The following is a 17,677-nucleotide window of genomic DNA, read 5'->3' on the forward strand; positions in this document are numbered from 1 at the left end:
AGTTTTATTCTTTAAATAAAGCTTGGAAGACAGTAAAAGTATATTGTACACATTTACATAATGTGTAAGAACCCAGCACTAAGCATGATCATCTAAACAGCAGAAAAATAAAGGGCCTTATTTTAGCAACACAAAAGCAAACAAACAATCCAAAAAAACTGAGTCAAGGTTTCTTTTTTGATAATAACTAATTTAACATATATGAGGAAAGAAAATGATCACGCAGCTCACAATATGCATTGTGTGAAACATATTTAATTGGTAATAAATGATACATTTCATGATTGATTAGTACAACAAAAATAAAATGTTGATTTTAAAATGCCAACCCAATTAACATGATCACATCTTACAGTATTTTAATGGAAAAGCTGTGCCCAACTTAAAATGCACATTTTACACAATATCAGCAAAAAAAGCTTACAGAAATAACCTCTAATTGGCAAATATTTTTTTTGTCCTTCTTTCGTTTTCACCATTATAAAAATCTGAGATCACCCTAACAAATAACAGAAATAAATCCTTTTGTTGGAAAAAACACACTTAAAAAAAAAAAAAAAAACTGGTGTAGCCAAGGAGAAGCCAATTTGCCATAACTCACCATAAGGTCATGCTAAAAACGTAAGAAAAAAGGCATTTTTCAGCACAACTAAAAAGCATCATATAGCTTATATCAAAACTTATATCGTACATCTATCAATCCACAAAACCATAAAACCGTTAAAATGTCAATAAACAGACAGTATTCTCAAAAAAACTACATTTCCCTATGTTTGCATGTTTTTAGATAGCTTAACAAAAACAAGGAAGGAAAATTGTTGCCTAAAAACAATAGGTTCACAAAGAATGACCCAAATGTATAGGGAGGTTGTTTTTTTTAAGCCATAGTTTAAAAAAATGAAAACAAATCTTTGAAATTGATGGCGAGTAATTTTACACAAGAAACAAAAATATCTATACAGGCAGACTGTGTTTACAGAGAGAGAGAGATAACTCATTCTTTGAGCCTCACAAAAGGTCAAATCCCAACAAGAGAAAAAATAAAAGACTGATATTTTCTTTCACATAGGAGATGCTACATCCATGTTCAGAGTAATTGAATCTAGAAAAAAGAGGAAAAAAACAAGCAATTAATGCTGCTGTAATAGTATTTATTAAATAAAGCTGGCCTTAAGTTGCAATAGTAAAACCAGAGGAGAACCCAGTCAGAACAAAACAGATGTGTGAAGAGATTGCAACTCACCCAAATGCCCTTGGTTTGCTTCAGCTTCGCCGGGCATCAGGGAGTCCAGGGAGTCCAGGGTGTGCGGCGACATGAGGAACAGGTCACTGGTGTTTCCAGAGTTTGTGCTGTAAACACACACACACACATATACACAAATAAAAAAAAGAGACTGCATAACAGTGCAAAGCAAAACTTATTCTTATCAAACATGCCTATGCCATTTTTAGATTAATTATAATAATTATAGATAATCATTGTCATCATCCCACTTTACCACAAGTAGCCTACAACAACTGAGCAGTTTTAATGAGTAAATTAGTCATCTTACATCACCGGCCCGTTATTAATATAGTAAATAACTCGATTTTTGGGTCAGTAAGCAGCTCAGTGTACAAAATTCCTGTGTTCAGCTGAAGATAAATAGGCAGACATGCCAATTCTGGTAGAAGCTGGGCCTGGAGTATCCTGAGAATAATTTGGAATGATACAAATTTCAGCTGGAGATGCCCCTTTTAATTTTTTTAGGGCAGATTTTCACCTGCAGCTGAAAATCTGCATAAAATTGAAAACATTAGGCTCACTATAAAGTACTTGTTGTTTGTTAACATGTTTTTTTTTTTAATTAAAAAGTAAAAACTAGGCACAGCCATTCAAAAACATAAATAAATTTAGCCGCTTCCTTTGACAAACAAAAAAAAGGTAACTGGATACTCTCGCAACTGTTGAAGAGATTTTTTTTTCTAGAGAAAAGAGTAGAAAATAATTCATCATAAAAACGTAGAGACTTGTGTGTTTTCCTTTTGATACGAGATGTTGCAGATTATGAGTTACAGATTCCTTTCCTACACAATTCGGACAACTTTCATTCAATAAAGTATTGCGTCATTAGCAGGATAAATATATATATATATATATATATATATATATATATATATATATATATATATATGTTCTAACCTACAACCTGGCTTAAGGCCTTTATCGCCATCAGCTTTTGTCCTCGTTATTTGCCATTCTCACTATTTTTCCTCTGAAGTGTATAATTAAGTGATCAGATCTAAACAACTACTATTCAAAATGTGCAGCTCCATATTTTTTTTTTTTTTTTTTTTCATTTCGATTAAAGAAAAAAACCATTTGTAGCCATTTTGTATGTTCAACATTTTGTAGTTGAACACACTCCAAATCAAGTATGTTCAACTTGTTTTGGACTCCACTTGCTTGTTGTATTAAGAATTGTAAAGCAAAATACAAAAATAAAAAAAACAACAAAAAAATGTCAACAAAAGAAAAACACTGAATGGATGAATTCATTTAAACATTACTTTAGTAAAAGGCAGCAGTGTGCATTCAGTAATTTCAATCAGTCTTTTTTCAAACTAAGCTAAAGGCAGTTTATTTCCTCAGTTTCTTCTTTTGCCTCCCCTTCTCACTTGATTAAAAAAAAAAGATTGTGGAATAATCTTTAAACATAGCACAACTATCTGGAATTGGTACGTCCTTCTGTCCAACAATTACATTCACCGGTGACTGGCTATATATGAAGGGCAATGATAATGTAGCTGAGAATGAACAAAAGCACTGACAAATGGTAAGGACATGCTGTTCTATAATCAATTGCATTAGTGCAAAACGAGGACTGTGACGTCTGTGAGATGGACATAAAAACGGAAGTTATGCAGATGTGATCAATGGACTGATATCTGAAGCACATCTGTCAAACAAATAAAAAGGTCATGTACACACATCTCTACATGCGACCTCCCCCCCATGAGGCCTACCCTGGGAATCCGTTCCCAAGCAGCTCACTGTCTTGCAAGTCCATGAACACGGAGGGGCACCTACGGAGACAGGTCAGGATCTGACTGAGAAAACCTCAAAACCCACGGGCAAGCTATCAAACCTACAACCTGGCTTAAGGCCTTTATCGCCATCAGCTTTTGTCCTCGTTATTTGCCATTCTCACTTATTTTTCCTCTGAAGTGTATAATTAAGTGATCAGATCTAAACAACTACTATTCAAAATGTGCAGCTCCATTAAATTTGTTTGATTTAAGAATGTATGATATTTTCTTTTATTTGTAATGTTAGAATAATACTTTGTTATTACAGCTGTAAGTTTTAAGTTTAGCACCTTCCTGCTCAAACAGTTAAGTGACTTCATAAGAAATCAGAAAAAAAATCACAGATGCTGCAGTACAGGCAGGCATTCTTTTACGGTTTCTAATCTGAATCTGTAAAAATTTACAACACCTTTCTAATGTATTTATGCTCCTAGAACTTTAACACAATGTGTCACGTTTCCAATACAAACTTCAATATACGTTATTGAGATTTTGTGTGACAAACACAAAGTAGCACATAACTGAAACAGTACATAATTAAAAAAAAATTTTTTATCTAAAAATACAAAAAGCAGTGTCTGAGTTTGTGTTCTTACTCTTTAAATGAATGAGTCCTTGGCAAAAATCCATTGCAACCAATAGCCTAAAATGAACTAATATATTTAATATATAAAATCCACCTGTGTGTAACAGTGACATTTGTTGAAGAACATTAGAGATCAAATATCATCATGAAGACCAAAAAAAATACAGCAGACCAGCCAGGAAGAAAGTTGAGATGTTGAAAAAGAAAAATCCCAAACCTTGAACACTTTACGGAAAATTCATTACATTGTTCAAACTCGGGAAGACTGTTGCATAACAGCAACCCTAACAAGACATTGCCGCCCGCCTGAACTGACTGGCTGGGGAAAGGAGAGCAGTAAACATGTGGAGGAAGGTTCTCTGAAGACTCTGTGCACATAAGAAAAACACCATCTCTGACATCTTCAATAGGGAACCTGGTCAGAGTTGATGGGAAAGTAGAGAGAGCTAAATATAGACCAATTACAGAACAAAACCTGTTTGAGCCTCTAAAAGACCAGGGCAGAGGTTCAGCTTCCAGCTGGACACATTGTGACTGCAAAAGCACAACCAGAGCTACAACAGAATGATTCAGAACATTGCAAATTTGCAAAAATGGCCTACTCAAAGTCCATACCTATATCTTCTAGTAAGTCTGGCTGATGAGTTATTTTGCAGAGATAAATTAAGAAAAAGTTCATTCCTATTTTAGCAAAGCTGGTAGAGTTGTACAACAAAACACCTGCAGTGGGGAGTCAATAAACAAAGTATTGCCTCAGGCAGACTGGAATACTATTTTTTTCCCCTCATCTGACAATTATGTGCTACTTGTGTGGGTCTGAGGTTTGTGGCTGTGACAAAATGTGAAAAGATTCAACAGGTATCAATACTTTTGACATAGAAGAAAACCTCCACATTGAGTATTGACACTTCTCAGTGGGAGGCACTGAATATTACAGCCTAAAGACAGGGATGAATACTTACGGGGTCACACAGATGAACTTCGTCTTCAAATAAGGCTGGATAGCTGAAAGAGAAAGCATACATTATGGACAATATTGAGCACATAAGCTCCAAATCAAACGGACAGCATTAAAAGCACGTATTGAACATGGGGGTGACTTACTGCTTGTCGAGTCTCCTGCTGGCTCGGGCTCATGCGCTGCCTCTGGCCTGCAGTATTTCCCAAAAGCCTCCTCTTTGTGGATATCAGGATAGAGATAAACAAGCGGTGACACCAGGATATTGGTGGCATCCATAATTTTGTAACTCATGATGATGTCTGCAAACGACATGCTGCTGAGCTGCTGCTTGGTGTATGGCTCTACAGACTGGATCTGGGTCTTTCCTACAAAGAACAAAGAACAATTAACAGTATGACAACAAAATATGATCATCCTAAAGACATTATATAAACAGGAGGCTTTAAAACGACTCACCTCCAATGTCCTTCTCTACCCATGTAAATGTAATGCCGCCCTCTTTGCTGCTCTCGCTGAAGCGCAGAAGAAATGTGCCAGGAGGCTTCGGACTCAGAATGGCTCTCTCCCGCTCCTTGCTGATAAAACCCATGATGTATCTGCAAACAGAGAAACGACATGTCAAACTAATAACTAGTTAAATCTACGTTAAGACAATATTGCATGTCTAAATGGGTTCTACACCAGAACAGGAAGCGAACAAGCAGTTCCAGACACAGCCAGGAGATTCGAGTCTAAACAAAGGATGACTTCTCACCCTTCGTTCCACAGAGCGAGGATGTACTTCTTCACCAGGTCAATGATATTGTCCAGCCACACCCAGAAGGAGAAGCCCTTGCCAGCCATGTTTTCCTGTACAAGAGGAAGGAAAAATATTATCCATACAAAGCGAAACAATGTAAAGAAGGCAGATTGATCTTTTTATAGTGTTCAAGTGTTGTACCTTGCAGAACTTGGCCCATGTTATTTGGCATCCAGAATAGTTTACACAAGGTCCTGAATTAAAAAAATAGAAACAGATAGCGTAAGTATTAAGGCACACTGAAGATTCTCAGAGACTTTTAGGCTTATTGTTTTACCAAGTAATTTCTCAGCCAGCGTGGTCAGCTGCTCGATGGTGAGGCCTCTCTTAGTGGTCGAAGAGAACTGCCAGCTCAACACCTCAGCCACCTGGTCCCAGGTTCCCACTGGAGGCTTGGTGAAGAAGTTCACGTTCTGTGGAAGAACAAAGGAGGCAACAGCTTTACAAATGTCTGCTGTCTGCAGAGATATGACCCTTTCCACCAGAGGGTGCTGTCTCACCTTTGGGTGATTTGTGAGCATGTTGTACCACAGGATGGAAGCCCAGGCGTTGGGCATCTGGCAGATGTTTGAAATGACAACCACTGGCAGAGAATGAGTCTACAAATACAAGCAGCTTTATGGTCAGTTTTATTTTGGAAACAAAAAACAATAATTTAAATTGCCCTCTTGTTGTAGCTTATACCCCTGTAATATTTATAGAAATAAGTGCCTTCCATTACACTAACATATTTCCCCCTTCAGAGACTTTCTGTATGTGCACCTCTCATTCACAGGCAAACTGAAAAACAGATTTTATAACAAAGGCTTTTCTCATATTATCACTACACAATAAACATGCAGAACAACAAACCCTCTGTTATGGATCACTCTGACCTTTCACATCAAGCAAGTCGATCCCCTGAGATCAGAGGGTGTGTGTCGTTAAAGAATTCAACTGGGATTGTCAAACAAAAGTGGACTAGATTAAAACCTACAAGATTCACCTGAGTAATAAGATATGCAATATCTCTGTCGCAATCTTCCTGCAGTCCTAATGCATTCAATAAGCAGAATCTTCAATATGTTATTTTCTGTATTAGTTTCTACTGACCAACCTATTGTAAGATGAGACCGATACTAGAAAATCTAGTGTCTCTGCTCTGCAATGCGTTTGTGGATGTTGTCTTTCCATTGAATCCAGTTTTATCCCTTGTAGTTCGTAATAGTCACAGATTATAATATTGGTACCAGTCCGTGTAATTTTATCTTGAGGCACAAAGAGCATAATAACAGGAGTAATGTATGATCTAAACTGGAGCAAGTAGTTTCAAAGGTGAAGATGTTTTTATGTAGACAGCATATCTGGATTTTAGCAGGATTCCTTATTACCATTTTCTGAGTTAGAAATCTCAGTAATCATGAAGCCATTTTTTACGTTTTTTTTAAGACTGTAAAGGTCTTTCTTTATTCTTCTTCTATAATACTTCAAACAAGTCCAAAAGACATTTGTGAGTCAAGTAGTAAACTGTGTCAAAGAAAACCTAAATTTTTCCCATCACTGCCTTAGCCGTGCTCAAGATCTGCTGAATTGTAGAGGAAAAGTTGACATTCCCACAGAATCTGATTTTCTTTTCCAACAGTAAGAAAGAACGCATGCATTAAAAAAACATGAAATAGTATCATTCGAGTCTTTAGGGTACAACTATTCTTGTCTTTAATTTCCACCATTCCAGATTTCCTATGTGATTTTCTGAAACCAAAAACTGAATGTTTTGCCTAAACTCAATTCACAAAATAAACAAGCTGCACAAATATCCATCACAAAAGTACAAACAAAAGTTCTGGTGCGATTTTGCATACTACTAAATTTTTTTTGCAATGCACTTCAGATCAGGTATTCAATTTTCTTGTTAGCTCAAGCTTTTGAAACAAAGTCGATTTACTCACCTCCAGATCTATCTTTAGGCCCTGGTGATAGACTTCTGTCTCAAAAGTGATCAGATGCAGTTCCTCTGTTACAATGAGGGATGCCTAGAAAAAAAAGATGATTTAAATCTGCCAATATGTGAAAAAATAAAAATGACAACATTTTAATTATTTCAACTAAATACAGAAAACACAGAGAATACTTTTGATAAATGAGTCTTACATCGCTGTTAGTCCGCCCACCGTTGCCACACCTCTGTTCTCGTAGGGTCTGCAAAACACAGCATATCAGCTCTCCACAGCAGATAATTTTACAATCTATTCATTACATTTAAGAGAAGTTGGCCTTCTCAACTTACCAAGTGTTTAAACTCTGCTGAAAGGCTGCCATTGTTGGATTCCTCCATGTTCATGACTTTTGTGTTGGTACCGAGGATGTTAAACTTTCGAGATCTAATAGGAACAAACCAAAAAAGGTAACTAAGCATCATCTGTACCAGAGTGAACACTCAGATCCCAACTGCTCATGTTTAAAGTGGTGTTCTTAAAAGCTTACCCTCTAATTGCAGCAACATCCCCAGATTCTCTGAAAAATAAAATAGAACTAATTTTATTTCTGCAATGGTCCTTCAATAAAATTGTGGCATGCAATAAAGGCAGATGCAATATTTTCAATGAATAACCAAAAGAACTCACTTATCAATGCAAACTTTAATCTTGAGCTGGTAATTGAGTTCAGGAAACTTTACAAGCAACCTTGAAAAATCAAAGCAAAAAAGAGATGAGAAGAGTATCATTATGTTGAGTGGTGAATGCCTTTCTTTATAAGCAATCTAGTACGGTAAATTGTGACACATAATGGATCAGAAATGAGGTTTTGTTTTTGATGGAGAACAGAATCTTACCGGACTTTTGTTGTGAACTGCACTCCTGTTTTGATGACCAGTGGTCTGTCTGGATGCATGGGCATACAAGGCTGTCTTTCAACCACAAAGGCGCTAAAAAGCAAAGAAAGTTTCAGAAAAGCAATGCTTCACCATTTATCCAACAAACACACAATAACTAAGAAAAGAAAAATAACTACCTCTTCATGAGGTTTCTGAACAGATCCACTATCTTCTCCTCCAATGCTGGCCGATGCTGAATGATGGGGTCTCCTTTATAGGACACTTTCTGTTGAAGTTCCTCGAGTTTCTTAATCTGCTGACGGATCTGGAGCTGGGACTCAGCCAAGGATGTGATCCTGAGTAGGAAATTTGTTGACGTCAAATGTTTAGTGGGGCAAATACAGATGGATGCATTGTACATCACTTAACATTTTTAAGATAAAGAGGTTGAGGCTGCCATCAAAACATAATTAGCTTGACTGATTTATTTTGCTTATGTCTGAGGACTTTTCTAGGAATAACACTGCATGTCTTTTTAAAATTGGGTACCATGTCTCAAGGCGGTCAAGGCAAATGTTGGGTGGGCCTCCAATGCAGGCAATTTGCTGTCTTCTCTTCCAGTCTGCCAATTCCTCATCAGTCAGATTCTTCTGCACATAATCCATTGCTGTCAAAAGGCCTCCCATCTCTGTCACGATTTGCTATAAAATCCACAGAGCACACATTAAACAAGGATTTAAACAGATACTAACAACAATCTGTAATCCAGATTAGTAATTGCTGCATTAGACAACCCCTGCAAACATTCATGATTTAAATTCTGCTTACCCTCCTGAGCTGGTCAAGGGCACTAAGCATTTGCTCAAGCTGAGCCATCTTTTGCCTTGTGGCAGCTGCCTGGCTATTTCCATTGAGGTCCTGGGACAACTCTAAAGACATATCGAACACATGGTCCATCAGATAACGGCTAGATATATGCATACCAATCAACAACGCTATTAAAACTGAAAATGACATTCAAAAACATTTTATTTTATACCTCCTTGGCTTTTCAAGGTTTTGTAGTTAAAATCAAAATCATCTTGCAGGTTTTCAAGCATTTTCATCTTCTGTTCCATGTCCTATAGAAAAACAGAATAGTTTTGTAATAGACAGATAATAAAAAGGTAAAGACAGCTTTATTGATGACTATTTAAAAAAGAAAGAAATAAGAGTCTTTTCATGCCACAATAGTCTGGGCTGCTCTCTTCCGATGGGCGGTGAATGTTGAAAAACTTCACACTTCATTAGTTTGGCTTATTTTCAAAAATGAAATGTAAAAGTGAACCAAACAAGTTAGCTGTGACGCAGAGTTGCTCATTTGGTTCTTCAACAAGAACCTCCCATGTGTGAGCAGCAAGTGAAAATGGCAGCAAACCATTTTAACATTTAATCATAAAGAACACTTTTTACCATTTCTCATTCAACTTATAGAATGAGAAATGTGGGAATGAAGTTAGATTTTAATTCTATAAAAGGTCAATTTCAACTACCCACAATATTCACACAAAGTAGAAAGAATGACTGTTGACGGGTTCAGCTGCAAACCGGATTCACACAGACAGAAAATGTGTCTTCATTGCCTGAGCAACTATGATGTTAGAGATAGCAGAAATGTTTCTGTGGTTAGAAAAAATGTCATTTAGCACATCTGAAATGTCAACCTTTAATGAAAGAAATTATTTGTAGAAATTTTGTTCAACTTCCTTGGAAAATAAAATGTTACATTTGCTTGCCATAACCAAGGGCGAGTACTATTGAGAAATTATTTAATAGTGCTCTGTTCACATATATGCTCATAAATCATGTGCACAAGCATCATCACTTCTTCCCTTTGAAAGCATGTTTGCTTTCTCCACGATTCAATTCCAAGTGAACAGAGGCTCGCATGTTCTAGCAAACAAGTTTGCTTAGTTTGAGCTAAAGAAAACCATCTAAGACAATATCTAGTGTGAAAGCTTCCTCACCTGCACACGCTTTCTGATGTCTTGAAGATTATGCTCCAGGATTTGCTGCTTCTCTGTCACTACTGTTCCAGTGGGATGAGCTGCTTGGCCATCCTGTCAGACATTAGAATTTGTTATAATTTCCTTTAAATATAAAAACATCACATCTAACGTTGGGTAAAGAATTGTATACCTGTGTAGTCGAGGTGGCAGTCTGCAACAGTCGTTGTTCCTCCCACAAACAGCGGGCAACAATCCGAGCAATTTCCATTGGCTTCTCCAGATATTTACTTTGCAGATGCTGCTTAATCCTGCGCAAGTTATGCTGGTAGAGTACGTTATTCTCCTGCAGGAAGCGGCTGTATTGCTGGTCTATTTCTCCTAGCAGGTTATGGAACACCAGCGTGGCATGGGATTCCTTGTTGGCAGCGTAAGCCCTTGTTGGGAAAAAATATGTAATAATAAAAAAATAAGGACATGGAGATGCTTCCTAAAAAGGACCACACCTCAACCACTTCCAATGAAATCTGAACAGTTTTTATAGACATATTTCGCATTAAAACACAAAGATTTACTATATATTTTTTTGGCATTATTATTTTTTTAATGACAAAAAAGGCTATAATGAAATAATTATTCACAACTAGTAAAATGTGACATAATTATAAAAGCACTTTACTGTAATGTGTTTAATCAGTAAAACCAAAAATAAAAGTAAACCCAAACATTCTCACCAGTCCTGACTCTCAATCCATGGGGCCAGGAATTGCCGCAGCTCCATTGGGAAGCTATCGCTGTAAAGGTGGTAGAGTTGCTCCAGATACCTGGTCTCCAGCTGCTGTAACTGGTTCCATTGGGCCATCCTGACGCACGCTGCTTCTGGTTCACACACACAAAAAGGAGCAGTAATGATAAAACTGGACAGGCAAAGACATGCACTTCCCTGACGAGAAACAAGAACATAATTCGAAACAAAACTTGCCACACAGCTTCAACGAAACACCTCTCCAATTTATAGACAGGAAATGGCTAAATACCGCGTTTGTTCTGAAAATGTAGACAGGCCGACGTGGGGCCTCCTTTTCAGCAGAGTCACTTCCTGTGCTCTGAAAAGCAGAGCTTCCAAGAAGAAATATAGGCCATCATAATCAGCTGTTCATTCTCCAGGCACAGAAGATTTAAAGATCTTATACCAAGGATTTGCCCCAATGCTGCTTTCTGGAAACGACGTAAAACTGCACTTCCTTTTCTCAGTTGTCTGAAAACATCACATCGTATGGACTTGAAACTAAAAAATACAGCTTTCTTTTCCCTGATAAAGGGTCGGATTAAATAACTGGTTTCATTTCTTCTTATTGGAGAAAGTGCAACTTAAGCCAAATTGTGTCATCAATTGTCTGCAGACAAAGACAAGTGTAACACATGTGATCTATTTAGCAGGTTCAGCGGGGATTCTTGTTTCACCAGAAACAGGCGACACTTTTCCCCGGGGAACACCAGAGATTCAAAAGAGACAACAAAAAGGTGTCTCTTATAGCACACAAAAGAAATATAAAAGTAAAACGTTTGATTGGTGTTTAATGTTACGAGCTGATTTAGCAGGGTACGCTTTAGGGAAATCGAGATTACTGAAACTATGATCCTTAGTCACCAATGACACTGTCGTAATGTTAGTCCAATAATTCTAAATAATGAGTAGTTCACAGCAATATCAATATCATGTAGGTGTGATTGTACCATGACATTATCTCTAAAAGGAATAGAGTTAGAACCATAATTATCTGAACCTTTAGAGAAATAAAAGTTAATTAGATTCTACAGGTCTTTTGGCTTTAATCTAGTTTGTCATCTTGTGTCTGAACAACCAATGAAAGCATAACTTGCAGGTTTCTCATTAGTTTTCCTGGAATCCAGGGACCTGTAAGAACAGATGTTCTCAAATATGCATGGGTTTTTTTCTCGCTCTCTCCTCCAAGCGAACTGCTTGGCTCCCAATCATGACCTCTGTTCCTCTTTCACCCACAAACTAAAAAGATGCTTCAGAACACACGATTTCACATTCTGGGCAAGTGAAACCACTGATAGCATCACTTCAAAGAACCTTTATTTTTTTCCAAGAACAATTAAAGTTCCTGAACCCTCAGAAATCACAAACAGAATCCCCACTGAGTATGATTTTTATTCCTTACTCCAGATTAACCTCTTTGCATTAGAAGATCCACACACTGTGTTGTTTTTTTTCTGTTTTCATTATTAAACTCCCTTAGGAATCTACAGACATATGTGAAGGGTCAACTAATAAGATAAATAACTCAGCATACAGTCAACAGCGAGAAAGAGAGAAAGAAAGAACGAAAACTGTCACCGTTTCATTATCACCAGGTGTTTTTAAGTTATGAACAGTCTGGGTCAAAAGGTGAAAGAACAAAATTCTATGGTAAAAGAATGCATGAATGGAAACCCCATGAGTCTGAACATGGGTCAAACATATTACCAATGGCAGACAATTCTAAAATTAGATTTTCATTAATCAACATGAATCAGCAAAAACTAAAGTCAGCTGTTTTTGCGTAGCTAGCCAATACCAGTTAACACCCTGCCTCTTACCGGTAAAAGCACAATGTGATTCCTTAAACCATATCAGTGATATTCCAGGAAGTACTTCCTTGAGCAAAAGACAACAGTAGCCTTGCCAAGTTTTCCTTTTTCATATAAACACCTGGAAGATGAAAGGGGTGCAATTTTTTAGACATCCTTTCCTTATGTATTTGAATTATTTTTGAGAAAAAAAAACATTCCCCTTTGACTTTAGTCTTTATAGAGATTAAAAATGACTAAATGACATTTGATATAGTGGCCTATAGATGGGATGTGGAGGCAAACAGCATAGTGAGCTGAGCTTAACTGGGTCCAAATATCATTCTTGGTGAGGACTTAATTTTTAGGCCTAACCATGAAAGGATGGATGTTGACAAGTAGGCAATCCAAAAGACGTGTGAAAAGATCGAACATAAAATAGCACGTGTGTTTTGATTTTAAGAGTGGTGGGATTAAAAGGCCACGTTGTCACTCAGGAATGATTGGGGCAACACATTAATAACTTATGTAATACTGCGGATACAGAGGTTTCTCCACACTGAATGCCTGATGACCTAGTTGCTCTGCAGTAGTTTAGCAGGCTTGTAACAGAACTAAATAAACAATCGAGCATTAATTACCTGGGCTATAAGCACTAGAAAGAAGATTTTGCTTTCCAAAACGAATTACTTATGTTAAGAAAAAGACAAACGCAAAAGTCGAATTGCGGTCTCTTACCTCAGTCGCTGTCACTTCTATGGAAAGTTTTCCCGACGAAAACCGTTAACTTTCAACTAAGTACACTGACAATAGCAGTCAGTTGAATATTTTTGTAAAAAAAAAAACCCAACTGGCAAAAGCGAGAGTTGGAGCTTACAACCATCGCTTTTCTCTCCCCAACATGAGAAACTCTTCTCCGACGCAACTCCTAAGCGCCCAACCCATCGAGCAGGTTGCAATCGCTCCAGCCAAACTATTACAGTTTCGTCACCACTGACAGCGAGAACCACCAATAGTGGTGAGCGACTTTTGTTAAAACCAATAAGAATTCCGTTTTTGCGGGAAAAGAGGCGGGACTTAACAGCGGTTAGGTTGAGGTTGCTATGTTTACTGCTGTCGCAATTGAGCTCTTCTGTCAAAGTCAACCTCCCGGCTCGAAGACCATATTTAGGGCGAAACATTCTGCTGTTCCGGAGGGAGGCTGAGTTACTAAACGGAACAGCCAGTCTGGAAGTCATCTGAGTTACTGGCAATGCTGTCGTCATCGAGGTTAATAACAAAAGTGCTTTTCTCTACTTTGCTTTCAGAAAGCAAAAATTAATTAACAGAATTGATAAAACGTCTTAACAGTTCGCTGATTGAATGAACAATTAAACTGATACACAATTGGAAAAATCGACAGCTTAAATGGTGTTGAGAAAAAAAAGGAGCGGACTTGTAATTATCAAGGTCTTTTTTATGTTGGTGTTTTTTTTTAACGCATTTAAAAACAAGCTAGCAAGCTTGAATCAAAAACACATTATTGTATCTATAAATGTCCGCATTATCAGTTGTGGCAAAAGCATGCTATCTTCACAATCCCAATCCCACTTAAAACCTGTTTAGTGAAATATCTAGTATAAAAAATAATAATAATAAAAAAACAAATTTCACTCAACTATGTATGATTATTTTTCTAATTTACAACAATATCACTTTTGAGAGCTTAGTTTGCTCATATTCAACATCACAAATATACACCCATTGTGTGTGCTCTCTCTGTTTTCTTCTCTGGTCAGTGGTTAGAGAGCACTCTCCTTAATTGCATTTCCCCATCCATTGATTATTTCAATGATGCTTCTTGCCACATGGGCATGTGCATCCACAACAGACCAAGGTCAGACAAGTCTGCAGGGAGGGAAAATAGAAACACTCCTCATGTTACTGTCTGGTGCCTTGTGTGATTTCCTTTCATGATCTAATATGGCAGTTGTTGAACACTGTCCATTGGCATCAAGTCATGAACATATTGCAATTACAGCAGCATCCTTTCATCCTACTTTGCCCTTTTTTTCCTGTCAAAAGATGACAGCTATAATTTAAGATTTATGAGCAGATAGCTTTTTCCATCTGAGCAGACTTTCTTTTCATTATTCAGTGGATCTGCACATTATTACAGTTGGTGTCTGAATTTTTTTTTTAGAAGAATAATGTTGCACTGTTCTGACATTAATTGCAATAGCACATCTTATATAAGTCTTAATGATGTGCTTATTTTATTCAGCTTAATTTAGGACTGTAATTTTAACATCCATAGTTAGTCAATCTAACTCATTGTTTCTTTAGATTATTTTCTTTTTGTCTGCAATTTCAGAAAGAGGACATTCCAATGTACTGAGATGAGTTAGGACCATGGAGACAGCTGTTTATCGTTCTGTGTGAAAATGTGGGCTCAGAGAACCTTTGTGAGTTCATATCTAAATGCATCTTAAATGCACGATAAACACCACACAAATGGATGAAACCATAAATGTTTGACCACATAGGTTTTACAAAACATTGTATACTTCACTTTAAGTGTTTTACTTTCATAGAGGAAGCAAGGACACACAGTAGAGCCTGTACTTCAGTACAATTACAATTCTTTTTTATTGTTTCAGACAAACTCAGAAAATAATCATGATTATACATACTGCAGAGTTCTGAACAGTCCATCAACAAAGTGCGGCATAAAATCAAATACGGCACATAGGTCAATGGCTGAATACAATAATAGTTTTGCTTACCGTTTGGTGATACATTTTTTTAAATCTCCCATTGTTCCAAAATTTTTATAATTTATTGCAAAGCTACTGACTGTCATTTTCAACATTTTTCACAGTTCAGCTTTAATAACACTGTTTGAGAAACTAGAGAATTATAATATATTTCTCGACTTTGATGAACAATTTATGCTATTTATTTTAAAAAATGTGTTAGCAAATAGTCTGCTTCTGCACTCTGACCCAGTTAATTTACTTCTTATAAAAGAACATATTATTTGCTGTGCTCACATTCTCATTACATTATTTTATGTGAAGAAGTATCTCATCAGTCATAATATTATGTCACAACTACAGCAATATCAATAAGTTATTACATTCAACATAATAAACAATAACAAAAACTGTGCAGCCCTTTTCATTTATCTTTTCATGCTTTTGACACTGCAGATCATGTTCTGTTGAAGCAAAAAAATATATATAAATATATTTTGGTGTTGGGTCTGACAGAACAGGGGGAGGGTGGTTCAAAAATGATCTTTCCAAAACTACTCAGTGTGTGAAAGCTAAAGATATTGCTTCTCACTTCTTTGTTGTGGACTCACACTTAGTGGAGGAAAAAATCATTTGCATACTTTTTTTTTTCCTTTGAGTGATTTTGATGTAATACTACTACTACTACTATTACTACTACTACTACTACTACTACTACTACTACTACTACTACTACTACTACTACTACTACTACTACTACTACTACTAATAATAATAATAATAATAATAATAATAATAATAATAATAATAATATATTTTTCCAAAAATGGTTGGACAAGATTTTATTTTCGGCAAATTTGTGATGATTCTTTGTGTCCTTGTAAGCAGTGATTTTGACCTTGAACCTCTCTCATGGGCTGCATTTTTGCCAAGTTTTTCTCATTGTGGAATCTTGAACCTTAACTAAGGCAGTAGGAACAACTGAGCTCTATCCGCCCACTTTATGGAGCCACACAGGTTAAGTTTAAGTGTATTTCGATTATATAGGTCATGCAGTAATCAGACTTGAGTGCAGGTAGTGAAATCAAACTCCGTTTTACAAAAATCTGTTTAGTGAGTCAATATTTAATTTGCGATTTCACTCGGGTGGCAATTTCATTTTGATACAGAGCCAGTTTGATTCAGACAGCTTTGTTGCTTCAATAAATGAAATGGTTGTTTGAAACATTTTTAGTTGCTCAAGTTATATTAAATTAGTAATATAAGTCTAAAATTGTCTTGGGTCTTGGGTCATATCATTTTGATTATTTGTTGTCTGTGTTTGTCTTAGTTACTATTTATCATTATCAGATCAGTCTTGTTTCTCTTACTCGTTAGTTGAAGCTGTTCAATTATCAGAATTAGACTATGTTTATTATTATTTATTTTGTATGCTTATGTTTTTGTCTTCGTCTAGTTGTCAATTGCTTGTGGCAACTGGGAAATTAAATCCCAGTTTGGTTTGATATTTCTCCTTGTTCCCTTGTGCCACTCTCTCTCTCTTTTTCTCTGTCTCTCTCCCCAGCATCCCTTCTGCTCTCTCCCCTCACACCTGCAGCCTGTTAGTTAATCAGTCTCAGCTTGTTACTCCAATATTCACTCTCTCAGTATTTATTTTCCTCTTCTCCCATTAAACTCTGTTTCTTTATGCATTCTGGTCCCTGCTTGTTCCTGCTCTCCCTCCTGGTGTTCTCCTGTATTTCATTAAATCTCATCATTTACTTGCCACAGCGTTTCATCTGCATTTTGGTCCAATGAACGGAAAAACTTCACGGCAGAAACATCTAAATGTAACAATAAAGCAACGACAGATGAACTGTGTAAAGGGGAAGATACAAATACTTTCTTAAACAGAACTGTAACTTACCAGAAAAATGGGACACCTCCTCCAGGGGAATCCCAAAGCAGTTGTCTTAGGACAACTGAAGTCCTCTCCAGTGTATCCTGGGTCTTCCTTTGGGTCCCCTCTTAGTGGGACATTCCCAGAAGGAGAGCCCAGACACCTTGTGAAAGAAATTCAATTTGGTCTCTTGTATCTGTTATCTTGTTCTTTCAATCACCATTCAGAGTTTATAACCATAGATGATGGTAAGAACATAAGAGGACTGGTAGATCAAGTGCTTCACCATTTG

General features: G+C 36.8%; 1 protein-coding gene across 3 annotated transcripts; it reads right to left on the minus strand.

Moving 5' to 3' along the window:
* Window positions 1-237: 237 nt before the first annotated feature.
* On the minus strand, window positions 238-13,690 carry stat3 (signal transducer and activator of transcription 3 (acute-phase response factor)). Of its 3 annotated transcripts, none has more exons than XM_055051775.1 (24): window positions 13,510-13,689; window positions 10,929-11,070; window positions 10,388-10,631; window positions 10,216-10,308; window positions 9,249-9,330; window positions 9,038-9,138; window positions 8,759-8,910; window positions 8,407-8,565; window positions 8,228-8,320; window positions 8,019-8,078; window positions 7,879-7,908; window positions 7,682-7,775; window positions 7,546-7,593; window positions 7,344-7,427; window positions 5,916-6,014; window positions 5,693-5,828; window positions 5,557-5,609; window positions 5,371-5,465; window positions 5,073-5,212; window positions 4,760-4,981; window positions 4,618-4,660; window positions 3,007-3,066; window positions 1,244-1,350; window positions 238-1,102 (listed from the first exon to the last, which is right to left on the minus strand). In XM_055051775.1, exons 2-24 carry the CDS (start codon window positions 11,054-11,056, stop codon window positions 1,062-1,064), a joined length of 2,364 nt encoding a protein of 787 aa, XP_054907750.1. In that variant the 5' UTR covers window positions 11,057-11,070; window positions 13,510-13,689; the 3' UTR covers window positions 238-1,061. The 3 variants fall into 3 exon arrangements, with proteins under 3 accessions (XP_054907750.1, XP_054907749.1, XP_054907751.1); XM_055051774.1 differs by having other exon boundaries at window positions 10,929-11,073; XM_055051776.1 differs by lacking the exon at window positions 3,007-3,066 and having other exon boundaries at window positions 10,929-11,073; window positions 13,510-13,690.
* Window positions 13,691-17,677: the final 3,987 nt, after the last annotated feature.

This window comes from Poeciliopsis prolifica, unplaced genomic scaffold (genome assembly GCF_027474105.1).
Source record: "Poeciliopsis prolifica strain line A6 unplaced genomic scaffold, Auburn_PproV2 SCAFFOLD034, whole genome shotgun sequence".
Taxonomy (NCBI): Eukaryota; Metazoa; Chordata; class Actinopteri; order Cyprinodontiformes; family Poeciliidae; genus Poeciliopsis; species Poeciliopsis prolifica.

Excerpts from the sequence above, each read along its gene's own strand:
- stat3 (XM_055051775.1), bottom strand. The coding sequence starts at position 11,056 with ATGGCCCAATGGAACCAGTTACAGCAGCTGGAGACCAGGTATCTGGAG. Across the intron at positions 10,632-10,928 it reads TGGATTGAGAGTCAGGACTG|GGCTTACGCTGCCAACAAGG; the intron begins GTGAGAATGTTT and ends TTTCCCAACAAG. Across the intron at positions 1,351-3,006 it reads CTTGGGAACGGATTCCCAGG|CACAAACTCTGGAAACACCA; the intron begins GTAGGCCTCATG and ends GTGTGTTTACAG.